Source organism: Vombatus ursinus, unplaced genomic scaffold (assembly GCF_900497805.2).
Source record: "Vombatus ursinus unplaced genomic scaffold, bare-nosed wombat genome assembly UNPS02012811.1, whole genome shotgun sequence".
Taxonomy (NCBI): domain Eukaryota; kingdom Metazoa; phylum Chordata; class Mammalia; order Diprotodontia; family Vombatidae; genus Vombatus; species Vombatus ursinus.
The window spans coordinates 270,832-292,231 of record NW_020952589.1 but is presented as its reverse complement, the minus strand read 5'-3'; the positions used below and the strand labels follow the sequence as shown (position 1 = coordinate 292,231).

General features: G+C 44.0%; 1 protein-coding gene across 1 annotated transcript in view; it reads left to right on the top strand.

Moving 5' to 3' along the window:
- The window catches only part of ARID3B (AT-rich interaction domain 3B), a 56,029-nt gene that overhangs the window by 12,792 nt on the left and 21,837 nt on the right, over positions 1-21,400 (top strand). The window contains exons 3-4 of the mRNA XM_027858260.1: positions 15,155-15,226; positions 15,469-15,541. Coding sequence (XP_027714061.1) covers positions 15,155-15,226; positions 15,469-15,541 — 145 coding nt within the window. The remainder of the gene's footprint in view (positions 1-15,154; positions 15,227-15,468; positions 15,542-21,400) is intronic.

The window sequence follows — 21,400 nt, the reverse complement described above, 5'->3', positions numbered from 1 at the left end:
AGGTGTGGTGTACCGGGAAGGAGAAGTCAAAAGCAAAACAAAGTTCCTGAGTCCAGAGGGGGAATGAAAAAGGGAAAAAGAGGAAACAGAGAACTAGGCTCTAACCCGTTGCCTATCCGAGTAGGGAATGGGCTGAACAAATTAAGCTACATGAATCTAATGCAATATTATTGCACAATAAGCAAAGATAAAAGATGATTGTAGAGAATCTTGGGTCTCGTGACCTGATGCAGGGTGAAGGAAGCAGAACCAGAACAATTTATGCAAAGATGACAATGTCGTTAAGAAAAACAAAAACTTTGAAAGACTCGAGAAAGAGCTCTGAAAGAGCTTCGATGGGCTCGGTAGTCAGCTATCTCCGCAGGACCGAGGATGGAGATCACCCATCTCCAGACGGGATGGATTCAAGGTGCAGAAAAGGTGGACGTGGCCACCATACTTATTTGTTACTTCCTCTTCATTTTTAATTGGGTGAGAGAGAGGAGTTTAGCCATAGTGATGACTAAAAAAAGATAGCCATTAAAACAATTTTTAAATGCACAGAAGAGAACAGAAGGAAGTTAAGAAGGAAGCACAGACAACAAGCAGGATAGTTTTGGAAATAATGTGTGAAATGTATTCTGTACTTTCTTCATGAAGCAAGTGGTATGAAATGGAGATTTATGGTTTTATGTACAATCCTCTTCTGTATTTTTCGTGGAAATGCTCATTTTGTGGAACATTGAATGTCAGAGTGAAAAAAAAGTGGAAAAGAATTTTCATCCAATCAACAAGCATTTATTAAGCACCTGTTTTGTGCCAGACACGGTGCCAGGTGCTGGGGATCCAAGAACCAACCACATCAAAGGCACTTACATTCTAACAGGGGAGACGTCATACGTTTGTAGGTGTGTATGAAACATATCCAGAGCCCCAACCAAGTAACTTTAAGAGAACACACCAGCTCCTTGGCAGGGGTGGGGACCAGGCTTAGGGGAGGCTTTCTAGAGAAGGTAGTGTTTGAGCCAGAGATTCTGAGAGCAGAGCAGGAATGCATTCCAGGTGTAGGGGAGAGTTAGTGTAGAGACGTGGCAGAATCAGGAGCTAGAATGTAAAATGTGAGAAACAGCAGGTGGGCTGATGTGATTGTACCGTAGGGCAGAGCGGGGTAATGGGTGAGAAGAAGGGGAAGGGGACGGGTTGGGGAAAGCTTTAAGTTCTGAACAAAGGAGTTCTGTGATTCTAGAAGTAATAGGGAATCTTCAGAGTCTGAATAGGTGTGATGTGTTCAGTCCTGCACTTTAGGAAAATGACTTTGGTGGCTGTGTGGAAGACGGTTTGAAGTGAGGAAAGACTTACCAGTGAGACCAGTCAGGAAAATATTGCAGTTGAATTAGGGCGGTGACTGTGTGAGGGGAGAGACTTAGATGAGACATGTGGTGGAGTTAAGAGACAAGATTTGGCAATTGATTGGATATGGAGAATGAAGAAGAGTGAGGGTTCAAGGGTGACTCTGAGGTTGTGAACCTGGATGACTAAAAGCATGATGGGATCCTTGACAGTAATAGGGAAGCTCAGAAGAGGGATGAGTTTTGGGGGGAAGATAATGAATTCTGGTTTGGGTGGTTTGAGATGCCTCTGGGACGTCCAACTTGGAAATGGCAAATAGGCAGTTGGTGCTTTGCAAATGAAGAGAGAGACAGAGACTGATAGACACTAGGGCCACATCCGTGTCTTGGAGTCATCCAAGTGGGAGAGTATAGAGAGAGAAGAGTTGAGGACCCAAGACAAAGCCTTGAGGTCCATCCACATTTGGTGGCCATGATGTGGATAAAGATCCAGGAAGAAGCAGACCGGGAGGAGAACTAAGAGAAAGAACAGATACAGAAGTCTCTCTTACCTCAGTTGAGAGTATTCAGGAAGAGATGGTCAACAGTGTCAGGTGCAGCTGAAGTCCTGAAGAATGAGGGTTGAGAAAAGGCTATTTGGTTTGACAGTCAGGAGAGTAGTGGTCAGTTTGAAGAAAGCTGTTTCAGTTTGGTGATGGGGTTGGAAGCCAAATTGCAAAGGGTTTAGAAGAGAGGGAAAGGACAGCGAATGGTGACCGTGGATAGCTTTTTCTAGGAGTCTAGGTAAGAGGGGAGGAAAAAAGGATAGTCACTAATGGGGATCTCTGAGGGGTTTTTTTTTAATTAATCACATTAGTAGTTCCCTGTCGAATTAAGGTGATTTTCTTCAGTTCAGTGATATAAATTTCTCCCAAACCTTCTTCCATTATTAAATAGCTGTTTCTTATATAAGGGAAAGGGCCTGGATCTGTGATTTCCTCAGTGTAGGGAACTCCCAGATGAAGAAACTTACTTTTCTGCAGGAAGTTGCCTGAAGCACTGAAAAGTTAAGTGACTTTCCCAGGGTCACTTAGTCCATATTTGTTAGAAGAGGGCCTGGAACTCAGGTCTTTCTAGCTCCAAGGCCAGGTCTGTATCTCTTATGCTCTGTTGCGTCTCTTCTCCAACTGTATTTGCTTTTGGAAGTCTTCCATCTCTTTAGTCTTTTTTTCTCTTGACCTGTTTCTAGAGAGTCACCAAAATTGTATGCAGCAATCCAGGTGCCAAAGACACTGAGTTATCTTGTGTTTCCTTATGTTGCCTGGAATTGCATTTGCTTTCTTGGCCATCCCACTGGACTGGTATCTTTAGGGAGTAATTCATGGTGCCTTCTGGATCCCTTTGCTGGATCATAACTGCATCTTTGGAGCTCGTCTGCCTAGAAATAGAATCTCAATTATTTTTCCCTGAACTGCTTTATCCTACACTTACCATTGTTGAAACATTGACACTTCTGGCTGTTCTACAACTTCTAAAGGTTTACTTCTAGTTCATCTTTAGTCATTTGGCATTTGGTTCCTAGCCATACCATTATTTTACTCAGTTTGTTTTTTTAATTTATATTTTGAATTCCAAATCCCCTGCCTCCAGCCTCTCCCTCACCTATTGAGAAGGCAAGAAATGATACCCATTATACACATAAAGTTGTGCAAAACATATTTTTAGGGGCAGCTAGGTGGTGCAGTGGCTAGAGCTCCAGCCTTGGAGTCAGGAGGACCTGAATTCAAATGTGGCCTCAGACACTTGACACTTACTAGCTGTGTGACCTTGGGCTAGTCACTTAACCCCGGTTGCCTTGCTAAAATGTGTGTGTGTGTGTGTGTGTGTGTGTGTGTGTATTTCCACATTAGCCATGAGCACCAGTGCCTTTTAAACAAGTTACTGCAAATAACCTCTTACTCCATCTGTGAAATGAGGAGATTGCACTCGGTGGCGTCTGAGGCCCAGATAGACCTGCTTTGGGTCTGTAATTCTGTGATCTCTAAGGTCCTTTTCACTTCTGAAGTCTTAGGATGCAGAGAAAGTCTTTATTGTAGTAAGTATTATATGCAGTAGTACTTGTAGTTGGTAACCAAATGGGCATGTGAGCTTTCTCAAACTCTGGCATGGACGTGTTTCTCCTTAAAGTAAAGCAGTAGGGATTTTCCTGTATGTATGTGGAAGAGTGACTTCTTGCTTCTTTCACCAGATTTCCATGTACTGATTCACTTCTAGGCATGTGGTGTTAGCCCCAATCTGTGCTTTAGTCTTTAAACTCAAACTTTCTTTCCATATGGGGATCATTGAAGGAACAGGAGATGCTTAGCCTGGAAAAGAGAAGGCTCGGAGAGAATAGGAAAGCTATGTTCAAGGATTTGAAGGGGTTGCTGTGTGGAAGAGGGAATAATAGATTTACTTGATTTACTATCAGGGAATGGAACCAGGAGCCAACGGGTAGTAAGTACAGAGAAACAAATTTAGGTTGGATGTAAGGAAAATAAATTCTTATCAACTAGAGTTGTCCAAAAGTGGGCTGAACTCCCTTATGTTGGAGGTCTTAAAGCAGAAGCTGGGGGGGCCTCTCCAGGGAAATTCCTTCGGGGTACATGTTGGCCTAGATGACCAGCAAAGTCCTTTCCAACTCAAAAATTCTGTGATTTGTGTGTGTGCACTTAATGAAGTTGTTTGTGCTAAGCTGAATTCTAGGAGGGCAGGGATTGTGTTTTATCTGAACGGCTTCTTTGCTCTAGTCCTGGTCTAGGGTTCTGCATGTGGTAGATAATTAAAAGCATTCAACACTGCTGTAGATTTTCCTGAGTAAAACGGAAGTGTTTTAGTAAGGCTGTTATCATGTAATCAAAATACAGGTTGTTTGAGCTGCCTGCCTTCCCTTCCCAGCCCCCACCTGCTTATTTCTACCCCTTAATTCGAGTGGTATTTTCCAAGCCACAGACTTTGAATTGATCTCTTGCTGGTCAAAGGTGGGCAGGATTGTCGCTAGTTCCTGCTTAGGTTACCTGACAAAGGAAGGTGTGCATCTGCTAATTATAACTCCTGTCTTCCAGTGCTTCAGAGCCTGCAGCAGAGCACTAAATCCTGATCTTATCTGGAGGCTTTTGGAGTCCCCCAGTGTCGGTATATCAGCATCTGTTTCATTTCCTGGGCCTCCACTCCACCCAGAGAAGGAATTTCTGCTGATTCTCCTGTAATCCCCATCCTGGCCCCTTTATACATCTCATTAACTCCAAGTGTTTGTGGTTGGAGCTGGTGGGAGAGCAAAGAGCATTCTTGTTTTTCTCTTCATAATAAGATTTGAAAAGTGGACTTTTGACATTGCAACATCAGACCAAGGCTGGGAGAACTGTAACAAGTTAGAATTGCAGAATTGTGTGCCTGGCTAAAGGCAAGCTAGTCTCCGAGCATCTGCAAATCCAGACGTTCATCTAAAACATTAGTGAGATTTGAATTTCAGAGCTATAGGCCATCTCAGCCTAATAGAAACCCAGAAATGCTCTCCTTTCCTTCTCAGGGAGACTGCCCTCTAACCATGGGGTATGCTTGTAGCCTGGATCACAGGGTTTGAAAACTGAAGGGCATGAAAAGGAAGACCCCAAGCATTGTTCACATAATGGCTTGAGCCCAGGATAAGAATTCTCAGAATTCAGCGTGATGACTTTTTCAGGACAGACCCAGTTCATAGAGCTTGACGGACTAAAAGGAGATGACAGAAGACACAAGCACCTTGAGTCGGTGATCTGTTCCTTTGGTTTTCATAGAATTCTCGAGCTGGAAGGAACCTTAGAGGTCCCTGCTTGAGGAATAATTGCCCTGTATATTGACATCTCCAAGAAACGGGTCATCTCCCTTCACTTGAATACCTTCACTGAGAGGAAACCCACTTGTTGAGGAGTCGGGCCCACTCCATTCATTCTTAGACTCTTCTAATCGTTTAGCATCTTGATTCTTACAAGGATCCCCAAAGCTATCTTACTGTTATTCCTTGTTTTTCATTCAGGAGTCAAGCAGAAAAATACTAACCATGCTTCCAAATGCCAACCTTTTTTATACTAGGAAGAGAAGGATTGTATCACCTCTGACTGCTCCCCTTCAAACCAAATGGCCTTTTAAGGAAAGGGTAAACTCTGGCCTTGGGGAGAAGTGGGGAATGGGAAGCTGAACTTGCTTTGGACATCTGAGCTCTGCTTAAATAAGATATTCCAGGTGGTCGGAGTAATCCTAAAATAGCCTGGATTCTTAATTGCCTTTAAAGTCAGGCCCTCTTGTCTCCAGGGAGAGGTAGCTCTAAGGAATACTGACCTGAGCTCCTGAGACTCCCAGAGGTACAGTGAGAATGGTTTTTATTTTGTTTTTCTTTTTAAGTCACAGTAAGAGCAAGAACTGGAAGGCCACCTAAAGACCCGTCAGACGATAGACTTACTGCCAACAGGAACCTGTGTGGCTGTCTGCCCAACCCTCTCGGTTTAGAGATGGGGAGACTGTGGCCCAGAAAGAATGAATGACTTGTCCACAGTCACTCAGGAAAGGGTGTTAAAGAGCTGAGATTGGAACCCAAAGCCATTGGTCCTAAGCCCAGCGCACTTTCCACTCTACCAAGCTCTTTTTCCAGTGGAACGCTATTAGAGGGCTCCCCTTTTACTACCTTTTCACACTATTGGAAGGTTACCACAATGAGCTTTTAGATTCTTCTGCCAGACCCTTTCTAAAGCCAGATCATCCGCTTCCTTTAGGGCTGTGGAATTAACTTCAGATGAGCACTGATTGTGAATCTGCATGTTCTTTTCTGCTCAAGGCTGTCTGGGCGAACCTTCTCTCAGTTTTCCTATTTGGAACAGTGGCAACATCTTTTCCCATTGGCTCAAGGCTCTAAACCTGAAGTTATCATTTATTCTTCCCAATTCTTCATGCTCCTTCCTTCAAAATGCCTGGTCTGTCTATCCCTCCTTTTCTTTTCCCATTATCACTGTTGTTCAAATGGTGACCTTTTTCCTGGCTCTCCTCCTGATTAGTGTCACTGTCTTCCTTCCTCTCCCTCCTTCCCATAAAATCCATTAGCCTCACCAGATTCAGCTTTCCAGAGCAGTTATTTCATCATGTCTATCTCTGTCACACATACACACACACACACACACACACACACACACACAAAACCACCCCTTCCCCAAGAAAACTCCACAGTACTCTCACTGAACACTAGTCTGTTGGTGAGCACGCCATGCTGTTTTTCTGCTTTCTAGCCTACATAGTGTGTCCTGCCCCTCCCCATCCCAAGCCCACAGCCAGAGGAGGCTGTTGTGGCCATCCCGGAGCTCTCCCTCCTGTGCGGTCTCCGAGAGCACAGGGTGGTGTCGGATCCAGTCTGCAGCTGAAGGGGAATTTCCTTTACAACAGCTTCACCCATCCTAGATGCAGAGCTCTTTTTTTGCCTAGCACAGGGCTAAGAATTAGAAAACACAGGTCTGTTCATTACTCCTTGTGTGACTTTGGGCATGTCGGCCTCCTGGAGTCTGAGTTTTGTCATCTCTGCGGTGAGGGAGACGACCTAGACTTCTATATTTCCTTTCCAGCTCTGACTTTTAAGATTCTGTGAATAAGTAGTGACTAAAATTTGAATCTACAAAATTAAGGCATCAAAGTGCTAGAAACACTTTAAAAAATAATACCTGTTATTGATAGCTTTTGTTTTCACACTGCCTGAACTTCCCCAGTATCTCTCCACACCCCCCCCCCCCGTTCCCAGAGAGCTGTTCCTTATGATAAAGACTTTTAAAAAAAATAAAGAAGAGAAAAATTGGCAAAGCCAATCAGTATGCTGAAAAAGTAAAAATAGTTGCAATGTTCTGCACCTCTGTAAAGGGGTGGGGAGAGGTGTTTTTTCTTCGTTGTGGCCGAGCTGTTTTTTGGGCTTTTGTAACATTCATTTTCAGTTGCTTGGTGGTATTGGTTCTTTGTATTTATATTATTGTCATCCTGGTGTCTGTTGTTTTCTGTGTTCTGCGTCACTTCTTGTAGGTTTTCCATGGTTAGAAAAGCAGTTTTAATCAGGAGCGGTATTTTCGTTAAAGATTCCCTTGAGTAACTGTAGCATCATAATTAGTGAAACAAACGTTTGTACTTTAAACACATTTCTAACATGGTTTCTCAAACCAGGCCTCTCCTTGCTTTGAGTGGGAGAAGCATTGATTTCTCCAGTTCTTGCTGCTAACATGGAGACGTTCTCCCAGCTGGTGTGCATGGAATAATTGGACTTTTCTTCCAGCAAAGTGGATTTCCCCACCTCCCAGCTGTAAAGCATAGTCTCATGATTTCACTCTCCCCAAACAAGAGTATTTGTCTTGTTGGGGTCTGGCAGAGGGGATTAAGGTGGGGTGCTGCTGAGGTAACTCTTGACCACGAGCCTTTCTTCACTAATGGTTGAGTAAGAACCTTATTCCTGGAGTCTAGAAATTTAAAGAGCCCTCAGGAATTCTAAATAAAAGAAAGTGGGGCCCTCTGGATTTGGCCTAGATTCATAAACTTTCTGGTCTGATGAAGGGGGCTGACCCGCCAAGGGCCATTCACCCTCTAACATTCTGCGATTTGGAACGGACTCCCACTGGCAGACCTCTTCTGGTTTGAATATTTATTTTGTGGAAAAAGCTGATGATTCTGAGTCGTTTCAGAACACACACACACGCACGCACGCACGCACGCACACACTTTCCCTTGCCATGCACGAAGCCTTTCTTTTTTCTGCACCATTTTGGAAAACAGTTCGCATCTCCCCTCCAAAAATAACTCTTGGTGGCAGTTGAGCTGAATGGGTGTGCAGAAGCCAGCACCAACTGCCGCTGGGGCCTGGGGGGGTATTTAGTGACAAACTGTCAGTTTCCTGTGGACTCCTGGTGAGATCAAAGATTTAGGAAGGGAGTTCTCAGGGAGGAAAAGGCTGAGGGGGTTGTAAATGGCAATAAGAGACCAATCGGTGCTGTTGTTGGCTTTCCTCATGCATTTCTAGGGTAATTTAATACTCTTGCTGATAGTGCATCAAAGACTATTGCCTGGACAGGTTATACCTTGTGCTCAGTAGCCAGTTCAGCTACACTCTCCTTTTAGACCCCTTGATCTTTAAAGTGTCCAGAGTATTCTTTAGGTTGCTTTTTCCCGGCAGACTGAGAGTGAGGTATTTTGGTCCCTCTGCCTCCTCCACTACCCACCTGCCTCAATCACACTCATTATTCAGTATTTTTCTGAGCTTGTAACTTTCCAGTAATAGAGCCTGCAGATCAGCCCCTGTCAGGGATTCCTCTTGCTTGTAAATCTGCATTGCACAAGTGGGTCAGCTCTTGTAAAAGTTGATCAGGGTGAAGAGCCAAGCAAATACTTGCTAAAAGGGGGGACAGTCATAGAGATGCTTTGGCTGTGAGAGGATCCTGAGCCTTGTCTTTGCTCTTGGATGTCACTGTTAATCCTGGGCTAGAAAACAGCACATAGTTCACTGAGAATCAAAGTTTATCCGTAGGCCTAACTACCTCTGAGGAAGCAGTTATACCCCCCCACTTCCACCTTCAAACAGTGAAGTTGATGCATGGTGAAGATTGTCCCACCATTTGCATTTATGGTATTGGGAATTTTGTAATATATAATCTTAGGATTTCAACTGTCCATAGCCATGAGCAATTGCTCCTCCATTTTACTCTAAGCAAGTAGCAGGCTGTTTTTGTACTTTTCCTGGGTGGGGCAAACAGTGAGATAATTCACAGAGCCTCACCTCCCATTTCTTTGCAGTTGTTCTCTGGGTTTTGATAGAATGATTCTTGAGCTTATGGCATTTCAAGTTAAAATCCCATCATTAAACAGATTTTTAAGCCCCATAAGCACTTGGCACCTAGTGGCATATATTCAGGGACAAGACCATTCTTGTTTTTATTTTGGTTAGGCAATGGGGTTAAGTGATTTGCCCAGGGTCACACAGCTTGTAAGTGTTATGTGTCTGAGGCCAGATTTGAACTCAGGTCCTCCTGACTCCAGGTCCAGTGCTTTATCCACTGAGCCACCTAGCTGCTCCTGACAAGACCATTCTTAACAACTGATGCCATCTTAGGCTTGGGTGGAGCAGGAGGACTCTTGAGGGTCCAGGTGCCCCCAGCTTAAAAGATATTCCCTTTATGTCTCCCCTCTGTCGAGCTCTCTCACATAGGTATTTGTTTTCTCACAAAAACCTCCAGCTCTCAGTCACACGTGCATGTTTGTTTTTATACACAATCTCCTGCTCTTGAAAGATAGGTAGAAATATTCCAGTTTGTATATTCTGGTCCCTCAACCTAGCTGAGTATTAAATGTTTTCTACGTGGGCATTTCAGAGCAGCTGGAAGTTACTGTAATTAGCAAAAAGTTGTGTTTTAATCTCTCTAAGTGACAACCACACAGAAAAATTCTCCAGCGAGCAAAACCAGCGTTCAGATCTGTTGCTAGAGCGAGTAGAAATTGACCAGCCACAGTAAACAGCTGACTTAACAGAAGTGGCAGTAATCCCCCATTAAATGTCTTTCAGCTGATGGGGGCTCACAGGGTAATTGACTTTCCAGCAGGAATTTACCAGCTCAACCGAAATTACTGGGCATTAGAGCAGCCCCCTGCCCTCTTGTGAAAAGGCTGCTGCAGCTCAGTGTGCTTTTGCTGATGCTTTTCATCTTTATTATCCATTGTGTTTGTTACTACCAGATGACACCAGAATGCTGGTGACTCGTGTGTGTGTGTGTGTGTGTGTGTGTGTGTGTGTGTGTGTGTGTGTGTTTGTGTTTACGGGTTTCTTCTTGCTTAGTCATTGCCTTTCCTGAGCTACAGTGCTACACTGAAGCTTATCATTAGCTCTGGCCAATGTGATGAGTGCAGTCAGCATTTACAGAGCACTGGGGCATGTGCCCACTGCTGGTATCATCAAGGGACAAGGCGCTTGAGCACATTTCATTCTACTAAAGATGGTATTTGGACACTTTTTGCCTTGCTTTTTGTCTCACCACTACCCTGCCAGAAAGTGACTGTGTGTGTGTGTATGCATACATACATACCTACATACATACATGCTTATATATAATATATATATACACACACATATTATACACATACCCATATCTGTGTATGTCTATATGTCTATATTTCTATGTGACTATCTCTCTCTATATATCTCAAAATTCGCTTCCTTCAAGGAGACCACCCTGGGGAGTCCACTGAAGCAGAGCAAAGCGGGCATCACAATGGGGTAGACTCTGATTTCCTGTTTAGCATCTTCCTCTTCTCGCTCCTACTCACCTCTTGTGGTCAATCTGCTGTCAAACCTTGTTATGACATCTCTCATTTCTGTGCCCTTCTCTTCATTCACACAGACGTACCCAAGTTCAGGCCCTTGTCCCCTCTCATTTGGACTGTTTTATTATAAATAGCCTTCTAATTAATTAAACTCCTATGCTTCAAGTCTTTCCCCAGTCCAGCCCATCCTTCACAAAGCTGCCAAAATGATTTCCCAGCAGTGTAGATCAGGCTTTGCGGCTCTCCTTCCCTCCATTCAGTAAACTCTGACAGCTCCCTATTTGCTCTAGAATAAAATATAATCTCCTCTGGCATTTCAAGCTCTTTACAACCTGGCCTTCTCTTGTATTCTTACACATTTACTCCCTATAGAGTAACCATATGGAGTTCAACCATATGGGCTTACTTGTTATTCCTCATACATGACGCTGTCCCTTCCATTGCCAAGTCTTTTCACTGGCTCTGTCCCATGCCTGGAGTTCTTTCTCGCCTAACCTCTGCCTGTTAGAATCCCTAATTCTCTTAAGACTGGGCTCAAGCGCTACCTCCTACAGGAGGCTTTTTCTGGCTGTGTCCTCTCTCCCAAGGTTACCTTTGCTCTGTACCTAGCAATTTATCTAGATGTTCTCTCCCCTAGCAGAATGTAAGCTTCTTGAGGATGGAGCCCTTTGCTTTGTCTCACCAAGTTCAGAGTTTTCACCCCACCTACGCTAAACATTGATCCCGGCCTTTCTTTGATGCCTTTTTCCCTAAAATAGGTTTTTGGTTTTTTGGGGGTTTTTTTTGGCTAGGCAGTCGGGTTAGGTGACTTGCCCAGGGTCACACAACTAGTAAGTGTCACATGTCTGAGGCTAGATTTGAACTCAGGTCCTGACTCTAGGGCCAGTACTCTATCCGCTGCGTCACATAGCTGCCCCTAATTTTTTTAAACCCTTTTCCTTATTATCCTTGGCTTACCTTTCCAGCTACTGGTCATATCCCATCTTTGAGCCTCCTTTCTCACAGTAAAGTATGAAAACAAAAGAAAGCTCTCTTTGTCATCCTTAGCCTTTTCACCTTATTCTGACCCTCATGGAGCTGCTCATACAGGATTGGGCCACATTTAAGTTTTTTGTACCTGCCTTTAAAAAAAATTTAATTTGGTTGGTCATCTCTCTGGCCATCACATTAGTCTTCTTAATATAACTCTCCCTTTTCCTCATTAGAGTTGTGTCTTCAGATGTTCATCTTTACCTGCTTCCCAGCCTGACATTTTCTGCATCTCTAAAGTCACTTCTAGCTTTAAGATCCTGTGATATAAAGAGATCGTAAACTCATGAGTAGAGCTAGAGATTGAGTGTGTAGGTCTGTAGATACACATTATTGTTTATAGACTGACCATATACAAAGGATGGTGATTTATTCAGGAAACATTTATTAAACACCTTCTGTGTATAGAGCACTATGCTGGGCACTAGAGGAGAGATAAAATTTAGAAAAACTCATTTTGAATGGGGATTTTTTTCATTCATTATATTTTACAGCATCTCCAGCTGCCTAGCTCATCTGGAACGCAGTAGGTGTTTAATAAATGCTTGTTGTTTAATTTGTGACCATGGAGTTTATAACCTAGTAAGGGGACAAAAAAATGTTTATACAAATAACTGTAATGCCCAGTAATGTTTGATAAGTGCATTAGAAAGGCACAAACAGTGATTTGCGATGTCCAGTTTGATTGTTCCTGACCTACCTTCTCTTTCCGCCCCCCCTCCCTCAAACTTTATTGAGAACAAAATAATAGAATTTGTGGTACTCTGTAATGGATGATTATCAGCATTTTAAATAGTAAAAACAAAGTCACTTGTGTCTAGTTTTCTTTAAACTACAATGAGCAGTTTAGTTTGCACAGTAAATAGAAAATGGATTTTAGCTTTACTGGTATCAAACATCTATTGAAAAATGTAACATATATTTAAATACTGACTGCTTAAAGGATGGATCACAAGCCCTGAAATTACAAGCTTTTTTTCTTCAATAAGCACTCCCTCTTGTGTGGCCAATTCCGTGGTTCCCTGTTTCCTTCTTGTAGGTGTCCCCAGAGTCTCTTTTCCTCCTTTCTTTTTTTTTTCTTTTTTTTTCTTTTCCTCCCGTCGAGATGCACTGTAGCCTCCTTTAGATTCACTATAATAACTTGGAATTTCTGTATTCTCTATTTCCATATGCTCTTCAGTAGGAATAAAGCTACTAATTGATCAGGTCAATTGATAATGCAGTTTTACTTTACCTGTCCTTTTAACAATGACATTCAGTTAGAAATTGAGGGGATGTCCATCAATTGGGGAATGGCTGAACAGATTGTGCTGTGTGATTATGATGGAATACTATTGTACTACAAGAAATAATGAACAGGATGCTCTCAGAAAAACCTGGAAAGACTTAACATGAGCTGATGCAAAGTGAAATGTGTACAAAATAACGGCAATATTGTAAGATGAGCAGCTCTGAACGACTTACTTAGCTATTCTCAGAAATACGACAGTCTAAGACAACTCTGAAGGACTTATGATGAAAAATGCTATCCATCCCCAGAGAAAGAACTGATGGTGTCTGAATACAGATTGGAGCATACTTTTTATTTTATTTTTCTTGAGGTTCCCCCCCATGTTTTCTTTCGCAACATGGCTATTATGGAAATGTTTTGCGTGACTCCACATGTATAACCTATGTCGAATTGCTTGCCTTCTTAATGGGGGTGTGGGGTGGGAAAGGAGGAAGGGAGAGAATTAGGAACTCAGAGTTTTAAAAACATATGTTAAAAATTGTTTTTACATGTAACTGGGGGAAAATAAAATACTAAATAAATACATGTTACCCAGTAAAAAAGCCAGTGACATTCAAGCATTGAAACGGGAAGGTGCCTCAGAGGTCATGCGCTGTAACTTAGTGCCCAAGTAGGAATCCACTCCCCAGCAGCTGGCTAGCCAACATTAGCTTAGCTTTAAAGTGACCTTGAGACAACTCATTCTTACTTTTAGGCGACTAAGTGTTAGAAACATTTTCCTTAAAATGAAAGGAAATTTATGTCGTTGCAATGTCTGCCAGTTGCTCCTCTTGTGTCCTCTGAGGCCAGACAGAGTAAGTCTTATGCCTTTTCTACATTAATAGCCCTTCAGATACCTGAGCCCAACTATAGTGTCTCCCCTTAATGTTCTTTTCATCTCTAGTTCCTTCAGTTTTTTCTTCAGTGGCACAGCCCCATCGTCTCTCTGGTTGACTTTCTCCATCTTGCCAATGACCTTCCTAAAGTTCAGTGCCCGAGACAGAAGCAGGACCCCAGATGTAGAGCTTTAGGGTAGCATACTGCAGGGCTGTGACCTCCTTTCTTGAGGATAGCCAGTACACTGCCTGAGATCTCAGCTTTCGGGGCTGCCGCAGCACACTATTCACTCAGCTCCACCTAATACTTCACTAGAACCCAGGTCTTTATGTCAGAAGCTGTTGCTTAGCTGTGTCTTCCATATCCTATACCTGTGTGGTTGGTTCTCACAGTTTCTGTTTTAAACTCCAGCCTATTAGATTTAGCCCATTGTTCTAGTCTGTCAAGGTTTTTTTGGACCCTCAGGCTCCCTCTATCACATTAGCTGTTTTCCTACTGTTCAGCTGGGTGACTAACGGCTTCCCTAAATTATAGCTTTTTTAATGAAAATAAACTTTTCACCTTAGCAGCAAAGGCTGCTCTCTTCTTTTAGGTAATGTCACTAGAAACTTCATACTTCGTAGAAATGTGGGCACTAGCTTCAAGGCCTTGAGATCTTAAAGTCTGACAGACCATGTCTGAAGAGAGATGGCAGTTCCAGCTTCCTTTAACCCTCTGGCCTTTTCTCTCCCATCTTTACTCATTTACAGAGATGGGTAGGTGGTCAAAGTGCATGTTTTTCCAGGCTGTGGGATGATGGCGTTATCATGATGGGGATAGGGAGAACCACTAGAAGACGTCTGGCTTCTCCCATACATTTATCCAACTTTTCTTGCCTTTGTCTTTGAGAAGTCCCAAGCCCTTTGATAGTCATGTGTTAACACCACTATCCCACTGCAGTCAGAAAGCTTTCTTTTCACCTTACTCCTTCCTATTTTTTTTCAATCATATGATGAAAAATAAAATGACTTGAATGTCAGGGTTGGATGAGGGACTGTTTGTTTTTGATGCTTTCTGACCAGTATTTCATGTGAGCAGGAATAAGTGAATCGCAGAAGACCTTTTTATCCTCACTTTAAATTATTCCCAGGGCAGCTAGGTGGCTCAGTGGATAGAGCACTGGCCCTGGAGTCACAAGGATCTGAGTTCAAATCTGGCCTCAGACACATAACACTCACTTGCTGTGTGACTCTGGCCAAGCCACTTAACCCCAACTGCCTCACCAAAAAAAAAAAAAAAAAAAAAAAAATTATTCCCTAGCCCACTTTTTACTCATCATCTTTCCTTCCCTTCCCCTCGTAAACTTTTCCTCTTTGTTCCTTTTCAGAATGGTGGTTTGACCTGGAGTGATGATGCTGATGGAGGACGGGGAAGGGAGATCTCTCGAGATTTTGCTAAGGTCTGTTCTATTTCGTATGGTGGCAAAAATCCTTTGGGTTTAGAAAAGAAAGTTTATTTGCATGGATCATTTCTCTAGTATCCTATCCAAACCTCCAAAGCTAAGGATGGGGGTGGGTCATGATTCCTAATTAGGAGGGCCCCCCAAAGGGAGGCAGTAACTTTTTGCATCCATGGCATTGTTCTGCCAGCAGGATGGTATTTGACATCATTTTTTTTTTCCTTGGGGGATGGGGTTTGCAGTTGTATGAGCTGGACAGTGACCCTGAACGGAAAGAGTTCCTGGATGACCTTTTTATCTTCATGCAGAAGAGGGGTGAGTACTCATATATTGACCAGTCTCCTTCCAGAGGCATAGGTCCGAAGTCCCAGCGCGAGAGGCTTGCTGATCAAGTCTGGTGGCTGTAGTAGCAAAACCAGCAACAAAGTGAAGGAAGAGGAGTTTTAGAGGAATCTGGGTGGAATGGTCATACAAATCCTTCCCTGTTTCAGTTTTTACTCCAATTAACTGGTCCCAAGAGTCATTTCAAAATCAAATGTTAGCTCCATTTTGTCATCCCAGCTGCTCTGTTGTTCACTCTCACTATTGCCAGGGCCCCCTGCAGGGTCTCTCTTACATCCTGGAGAGTGAGAAAAGTAAATGGAAGAATAAGAGCCCCTTAGGATTTGTAGCAAAGACCTAAAATAATCCATGGAAAAGAGAGGCCCTTTTCTCTGTTCTCAAATGGCTCTTTGATCCTTATTTCCATTATCTTGGTTAGCACATTGTTGCAGTTCAGTTGTGAAATGTGCCAGACTCCCTGATTCTTTCTTCCTCCTTGCTGTCCATCCCTCCCCACCCCCTACCATTAGGGACCATGGTGCGACTGAGCTTTGAGCCTAGTGTGTTTCCTTCCGGCTTTCATCCTGTTATAGGAGCTGGGTCACTAACAAGGTCAGCTCTCAGGAAGCATGGGCAGGAATCATGAACTCCACACCACAGAGCTCCTCAGCTCCCCTTGCACTATCACCCCCAGTTGCTCCAAGCCACAGGAAAGACTTCACCTACCATGTTTCTTCGAAGCCCCTTGCTTCAGTGCCACTACTGGGTTCACGCCTCAGTCTTTTTGTGGGCAGAGAAATCAACATTTCCTGAAAGCAGGAGGTTAAGATACTCTGGTTCAGCTTAGGCCATCCTCCCCAGTTTCCCAGAGCAGTTCTGCTCCCCATTTTTTTGCTTACAAAAACCATAACAACTGCCTGGCTAGGATGTGTGTAACTACAAGATTGTTCACGAGGGTGTTTGAAAGCTTTGAGTCCCATTTTTCCCAGACATCAATTTCTGCAAAGACAGGGTCTAGGAAGGCTAACTGGTTTACACTTATAACCATTATCTGAAGCTACACATGTCACTGTAAGTGAAGAAAGAAGGATATAATCCTGAAAATGTATGTGACTGCCAGCAGAAAACCTCTTGCTTACCCAGGGAGAGAGAGAAATCCACTTAATACTTTGGTCTCTCCTTCCAATTACCTTTTAATTATTTACAAGCTCCACAAGCCCAGCTGGTGCAAGCCAGGAGCTGATCCTGGCTCGAAGGGGCTGCCATAGCAATATAGATTTTAATCAGCAGTGTATTTCCACTGTTTTATTTTCTTCTTTATTGCTGTTCTCATTTCCCAGAAGGATTTTAAAGGGAAATGGAAGAGTAATATCGGGCCTGCCAAGACAGAAAAACAGTCAAGGCAGCCTTACCAGGCTGTAGAGAAGCTGAGTGGGGAGACTGGAGACCTTTGGCGTGTGGGCCTGGCTTAAGCCAGTTGTCTCCTCATCAGAAGGCAGCGGTGAAGATCGGAGTTTGCTGGGTTTCAGCTGTCACTTGGCAGACAAGGTTAATTGCCAAGCTCTTTGGGTTTAGTGTAAAAAAATTGACTGGGCAAAATCTCAACTAAAATGAGGTGCTTGGATTGTTGGGAATTTGAGGCACCCTAGGGGAGGGAACACTTCGTTTCTGTATTCCATTTGTTCAGGCGGTCAGTATTTATTAAGCACCTGTTGTATGCAGAACATTTTGCTAGCTGCTAAGAGATCTAGGATGGTTACATAAGGTAGAGTCTCATTTGGAGACCAAAGATCTGGGCTTCAGTCTTGACTCTCCCACTTTCTTCATCTGTGTAGCCCGGGATCGTGTTACCCAACTCATGGAGTTGCTCAGTAAATTAGTCAGCATGCAATTTTTCACTGTCCTAGGTGCTGGGGATAGATACAAAGACCAAACATGAAACAGTCCCAGCTGTCCAAGAGTTTATATTCTATCTGAAGAGACGTGTGTGTGTGTGTGTGTGTGTGTGTGTGTGTGTGTGTGTGTATACATATACAGAATCAAGATATATGGGGTAACCCAAAAGTCAAAAGCTGCACCAAGACATTTGGGACAACTTATATAGAATAATACAGAATACATACAAAATAATTAAGTAAAGATAGTAAGGGAAGGTGGTAGAGACTAGCAGCTGGGAGGGATCAGGAAAGGCTCAATGGAGAAGGTGATGCTTGCAGTGTTTCTTGAAGGAAAAGAGGGTCTCTTTGGGGCAGAGAGGGAGGAAGAGAGGCAATGCCAGGTACCGGGAATGGCCAGAGTGAAGAGGTGGCAGGTGGTATGTGAAGGACAGGGAGAAAATCAATTTGTCTGGATCACAGAGTGCGGGATGGGGAGCTGGGAAGGTCCATCGAGGCCAGGTTCTGAAGGGCTTTACAAGTCAAACTGGAGGTTATAGTTTCTTTCTCTTAGAGGGAGTGGGGAGTCATTGGAGTTGATTGAGTAGGGGAGTAATTGGTCAGATTTGTGATGAAGGGAAATCATGTTAGCAGTCGTGTGGCTGCTGGATTGGAGTGGAGAGAGGTCTGTTTGGAGGCCTTCAAAGGCCTTCAATGATGAGCACCTGAGCGATGCGGGTGCTGTACGTGCACATAGAAGAGGTCAGATTAGAAAGATGTAGAGGCAGAAACAAGCTTTGGCAGCAGTGGCCTCGTGGGGGAGAGAGGATGAGGTGCAGATAACCCTGATATCTGACCCTGGGCCAGGCGAGCTTGAGCTGCCTCTGGAACATCCAGGCCGAGATGGCCAGGAGGCAACAGGACTGACGCCGCCCAGCGAGGGAGAAGTCCGTTTTGTTCTGTTGGGGCTCCAGAGGGTAGAACAGGATCGGCAATAGGAGTCCCAAAGAAAGCAATGTAGGCTTTGTGTCAGGACAGCTTTCTAATGATGAATCACCAACACGGCCCCCTCTGGGGAGGTCTTCAAGCAGAGGCCATTTGTCAGGTGGCTGGGGGGGGTCCTTTTGGGTACGGGTTGGATTAGGTGGCTGCTCACATCTCTTCCAGCTCTCAAATTCTGTGAATGTGTGAGAGAGATTAGGGCTGTGTGTAGAGAGATCTGGAAGTCATCTGCATGGAGATAATGAACTCATGGGAGCTGTTGAAGTGACCAGAAGAGAAGAAAAGAGGTCCTGATGAACCAGCCCAGGAGTCAGAGGAGCAGGTAGACATGGAGGAGGGCCCTAGGAGAAAACTGGCACAGAAAGCCATGGAACAGAATACTGAGGCGAAGAAGGTGGGCAGCAGCGTCAGATATGAGGCAGGTACCAAGAAGCAGCGGCACTGAGAAGCCCAGCTCCCTTGGGAGGCCTTTCCTGACTCTTTCAGACCATAGGAACATAATCTTCTCTAACTTTGAACATCTGTCTGTACAATGCATTCGGAACTTAAGCAAGGAGGCAGGAGATCATCGAGCTCTGTAGGGCCCCTGCCTTTGACCAGGCAAGGATGCCCCCCAACGCTGCCCAGCCCAGAGCCTGCATGTGAGTGGGCTGTACTGTGCCCCGGGAACGGAGGGCAGCGCATCTGCTGGAGTTCCCTACTCTGCTCTTTGTCTTCCTCTCGTCCCCCTAGCTGCAGCCTTCATGCTGATGTTGCCTCCGACGCTCTAATCTCACAGGACCTCAATATCTTCAAATTGTTATGAGTATCAGATGAGAAGGTGCATTTAAAAACTTAATAGTACCATGTATATGTGAGCTTTCATTTGGAAGGGCAATGTAGATGTATTGGAAAGAATGTAAAGACTTGGATTCAGATGACCTGGCTTGTGACACCTACTAGCTATTTGAACGTGGGTAGGGCCACTTATCTGAGACAGTTTTCCTTATCTATTAAATGGGAATAACAAGGCTTGTATTGCCTGCGTCCTAAGGATGTTTGGAAGAAAGTACTTGGTGAATGGTAAACCTGAGCTGTTCTGTCCTGGGATCTCTCTGATCCTCAATACCACAGGTAGCTGAGCTTTGACTTTATCCAGGCCTTTTTTTTTTTTTTTAAACTATTGTGATTTCTTTGGTATAGAGAACTGGTGAAAAAACTCCTTCTAGCAATGCAAATCAACAACTGTTCTGCGAATTATAATCTTAAAGATTTGTCTGAGGCACTGAGAAGTTAAGGGGTGTGCTCAGGGTCACCAGCTAGTAGGGCAGAGCAGGCATGTGCACAGGGTCTTCCTGTCCCTGGGGCTGGCTCTGGTTCATTCTGCCAAGGGACCTCTCGCACCTCCCTAGCCCAGTTGGCCCTACGGTGTGGGCATACCAATGGTATGACTAGTGTAGAGAACGGAGGAATCCATGGCTCTTTGTCTTTCCCCATCCTAATAAGAGAAGGAGATGGTGGTTACCATTGTTCTCATTTTGCAGACAGGGAAACTGAGGTGTAGAATATGCAGGGTGATTTTGTACAAGGTGATGAGGTGAGTCTAGAATTAGGAATAGGAGCAGATTCATTCATTTAGCAGCTATTTCTTGAACCCTCGTTATGGTATGTTGTCGCAGCCACTGCATTGGAGAGCATGAGACTAGCTCAGTGCTCTGTAACCCAGAGACGCATGGATGAGGCGGGAGACAGCAAGATGGCAGAAGCTCCATTTATTAAGTGCTAGTAGCTTTCTTTTATATCCCTAGTAACACCTGATCAAAGCATGATCTCCACGTGATAGCCAATCACCAAATCTGCTGGACACCTGCAGCCCTCGTGTCAGGGGTATGAGTAGGACTTTTCTCCCAGTGAGAGGAGAGCCGAGCCAACCGTGGGAGCTGCGTGTCAGCAAAGGAGAGGTCTTGTGAGACTTCCTTGTTTTTGCCACGCAACAGGTTGTGACCCTCAGCTTCTGCAAAGAGAAGCTAGAACTCCCATGGGAGTTCTCCCAACAGTATGTGCTGAGCTCTCTGCTGCATCCTTTGCGGGGCAGAGGTGCAAAAAAACAGAGGATGCTCAATGATCCTTCACTTGAGACACTGACATTCTAGGTAGGGAGATGAGGTAGAGGCTTAGGAAAAGTTAAATGACATGAATGAGACCTGGTATAATTTTAAAAAATAACCATATAGGAAGACAAGACAGTTGAGTTCTAAACTCTGCCACTAACCAGCAATGTGTCTCTGATCCCTAGAGAAGCCTCAGTTGTCTTGCCTGTAAATGGGGCTGAAACCTTGCCTAGTCAAAGTGGACAAGGTGATCTCCTGACTCTTCAGCTAAGTTCCATGTGAGTGCATTTTATCTATTGGTGGTAGTGTCTAATCCCTCTGCTAGATTGTAAAGGCCATGAGGAGGGGGATCCTGTGTTAGCTAAACTTGTATCTTCCCCAGCACTTAGCACAGTCCTTGGCACACAATAATTGCTTAATATATGTGGTTTTTGTTTTGTTTTGTTTTTTCTTTTTGTTTGTTTGTTTTTTTAGGGGAAGAGGGGTATTCTAGTGGAAAGTAGTAGGAGAGAAGGCTGGAAAGGGAGGTTTGCCCACCATTGTGGCAGTTCTCAAGTGGTAGGCCTAAGGGCCCATTTCATCCTATAGGCAGACAGTCTGAACCATTAGAAAATTGTGAACAGGGGATTGACATGATCTCATTTCTATAACACTTTTAAGGTTAAAAAAATTTTTCCCTTATGACTACGGGTCAAGTAATAATGTTCTCATTTTAAAAATAAAGAATATGAAAATAAAAGAGGTTAAGTGAAAGAATCCATGGGGAAGGCAATGCTTTAGAAAATAATGAGCAGGAGTATAAATGATGAATTTGAGTGGAGAGAGACCAGAGAATGGAAGCCCAATGGTGAGGCCATTTCCACTATACTTGCAATGCCCACTTTTCC